Source organism: Melampsora larici-populina (assembly GCF_000204055.1).
Source record: "Melampsora larici-populina 98AG31 unplaced genomic scaffold MELLAscaffold_85, whole genome shotgun sequence".
Taxonomy (NCBI): domain Eukaryota; kingdom Fungi; phylum Basidiomycota; class Pucciniomycetes; order Pucciniales; family Melampsoraceae; genus Melampsora; species Melampsora laricis-populina.
This window is the reverse complement of record NW_006768849.1, coordinates 112,313-115,555: the sequence shown is the minus strand read 5'-3', so window position 1 is coordinate 115,555 and position 3,243 is coordinate 112,313. Positions and strand designations below refer to the sequence as shown.

Here is a 3,243-nt window from a genome sequence, read left to right as displayed (position 1 = left end):
CCTCCTCAGTCCGATCTGCCCGTCGCCGGTTTTTTCGTTGTCCTGCATTTTTTTTTGCGTTTTTCCCTGTTTTTTTGCCTCCGTCGCTCCCTCTTCAGCGATATCTGATCTCATGGTTTCCGGAAGCATTGATCAGTGGTTGCTGCCCGTGGCCCGTCGTTATCCCGTGAGTGCTAACAATCTTTTTAGCTAGGCTTTGATCGATTTGGCCAAGTTCAACTCATAAGCTGAGCTCCTTTGCCTGGACTAAATCAATTTAGCTAGACGGTTGTTCCTCTTAATGTTGACTCTTTCATCATCTTTTCATTCTACAATTCCATTCCTCTCCTCCCCGAAAACCAGACTACCGCAATTGGTGCACTGAGCAACCCATTATTCTTCATCTCTCATTGCACCCTTCAACTTACAATTTCATTAGTTTCATATATTGAATTGAAATCTCATCTCGATAACGTCAGAGTGGCTTCGCACCCCACATTCTAACTATAAACCCCTATAGCTCCGAAGCAACCTAGGACGAATTGTCAGTCAAGATTTTCTTACCTCTGATGTCTACGTCGCTCTTTCATCAGGGTCGAGCCTTGCCCAATATCATTGGGCTAGCTCAAGCTGAGCGAGCAAAATGCATCGTTGATGAATTTCATCGTCAGCATTCATTTTCTGACCTTCTCTCCACACTGTTTACGTTGAATCATCAAAAACAGGAATGTCGACCGGTCCACCAAGCAACATCGTATCAGGTGATAAGCTATCTTTTTCGTCGCCGCATTCCGGATATCCAGCAAATCAATACATCAGCACAGTACAGCCTTTGCCGGAGCCTCAGTTTTCACTTGGTGACCTTGAAACTCCTTCTCAGATGATACAGACTTATCACGGTGGGATGCAAGTGATGAACACGGCCAAGCCCTTCAGCCTACCATCTCTAGCGTCCATCACAGCTAATCTCACACCCAACGAGACCTCGATGATAGGCCCACATCGGAGCACTCATCACGCATCTCTAGCAAATCCTGGTCGCCGCTTCTCTCCCTTGAGAATCAACACAGATTCCAATGATGCCACGTCAGAAGAGACTTTTGAGGATGGCCGGGTGACCCCGATGATCAACTTGAGTGGTGATCGGAAGCCGAGTATCAACATTGCCAACGCAAACAGGCCACGAAGCCGTAGTGTCCGCTCAGTACAATCTTTCCTTGGAAGTTCCGTGGATAGCGGTACACCCAACGACGAAAGTGGCTCTGACAGTGGCCGATCTGACAAGAAAAAGGAGGCCGAAGACCTCGAGACCATTGGCTCTGCCAAGAAGCGCAGTCGTACACTTACCACACCCACTCAACAAAGGCGGTTGATGCAAATTCTGGAACAGGTGCGTTACCTTGTTTTTCAGCTGCCTGAGCCATACTCTTATACTCACGCTTGAATCTTGTAGACACGCTTTCCTTCGACCGATTTGCGCGAACAGCTGGCACGAGAACTGGCGATGACACCTCGGCGTGTTCAAATATGGTTCCAAAACGTTCGTATGAGCACTTTATCAATCTATATCTTCCAAGTGTATCTACTGATATCATTCTGAATGTAGAGACGTCAAGGCATGAAAAAGACGCAAGACCAACGCACCGATCCTGAACCTACTCCTACTCCTACGAACACTTACAATCGGGCTAGAGGTTATAGCTTTGGTACCTATCCTGTCCCTTCCGATGCTTCTCCCCATCCTCAAAGCCAGCCGCAGAACTCTGTCTACCCATCGGGTCTTCCGGCTTACACTCCAACAGCGCCAGCCTCGTCGAATCCAGTCTTTGATTCACTTCCGAATCACCTGTACACATCTCGACCCTTTGCCCGAGACGGAATGCCTAGGCAGCTCCCTCAGCTTCAACTTCGCAACAATGCATCCAACTCATCTCTTTCGACCCTCAATGAAAGCGCATGTAGTGACTTTGCGTGGTCAGAGCCATCTGCCGCAAGTAGCACTTGGAATGGAAGCACTGCCGGCTATCCTATCATCTCCGCTCCCTCGTTTGCCGACCGAGAGAGACTGTTTCCGTTTGGAAAACAACTCAGTCATCCTTATGAATCTGCTCATTCTCAAGAGTTTTCTATCCACAACCAACCAGCCGGACGACAAGATCATCCTGCAAGTCGTAGTCGAAGCCAGACCAATCCGGATTTCTTTCAACTTGACATGGCTAATAACATGCATCATCCTCTATCTCAATCTGAACTTAGCCATCAGAGCAGTTCACAGCTTTCCCAAGATAGTTTCCGTAAAGCGGACGAGTACGCTACGCCAACTCAACGATTAATGTCTCTTGAAACAGATTGTATTCCAGATCGTCCTGACAGCGTGGCCGACACATCTGCTTACGACAGCTTCAATCTACATGATCAAGTCGAGACGGCATCCTCCAGTGGAGAATGGAATGACGCTCTATCCCGGTTGAAAGTAGCGGATTATCCCGACTCTAGATCCCCTAAACATTCCATGGACCGGATGTTGTCTTTTCATGGAGGTCTTGAACACAGTATCTACCCTTTGAATTATTCTACTCCTGATTACACCAATGATCCGATGATGGGCAGACACTGCGCTGATATACCAAACGAATTGAGTACATCAGACTACGTGGGTGTAGGGGGAAACTCGCATTTACATCTCACCGAACCTCAAATGATCAATGGGCCAGAAGACCTTGATAAATGCATTCAGTCTAGCTCTCCAGGCCATTATCGACAACGTAGCCGATCATTCAATGGATAGAGCTTATCAAGGCTTATCAAACAAGTATATCATTATGATCAAAACCTTGCCCTTCACGAATGATGGGTAGCTTAATTCATTTCCTTTTATCTCGGATTGGTTATAACGAAAACATTTCAACTTTCTCCCCCTTGATCTTTCCCCCCCTGATCTTTTTTACTTATTCATTTAACAATATCGCATGGATCTGCTGGGTACATAGATTGTATGATTATTTTCTTTTTTATTTTTTCCATTTGATTTTTCGTTTTCTCTTCTTTAGATTGTTGTATTGTTTTTTTTCTCTCTCTCTCTCTCTCTGCATCTTGTATCATCATCGCATTCTGCATTGTTTCCTTTTTTGTACTCTTATTATCGGCATCATTTTTTCTTTCTTTGAGAGAGCACTCTATATACGACATTGGTTATCGTTATTGTATGCCTTCATCTTGTAGGAGCTTTGTAATGATTATATTGCATTTTTTTAAAAACTTGAC

At 45.5% G+C, this 3,243-nt stretch overlaps 1 protein-coding gene across 1 annotated transcript; it reads left to right on the top strand.

Moving 5' to 3' along the window:
• Positions 1 to 1,353: 1,353 nt before the first annotated feature.
• Positions 1,354 to 3,243, top strand: MELLADRAFT_76073 (uncharacterized protein; the record flags this gene model as incomplete). Its single annotated transcript, XM_007418116.1, has 3 exons — positions 1,354 to 1,369; positions 1,433 to 1,519; positions 1,586 to 3,243. 2 exons carry the CDS (start codon positions 1,484 to 1,486, stop codon positions 2,765 to 2,767), a joined length of 1,218 nt encoding a protein of 405 aa, XP_007418178.1.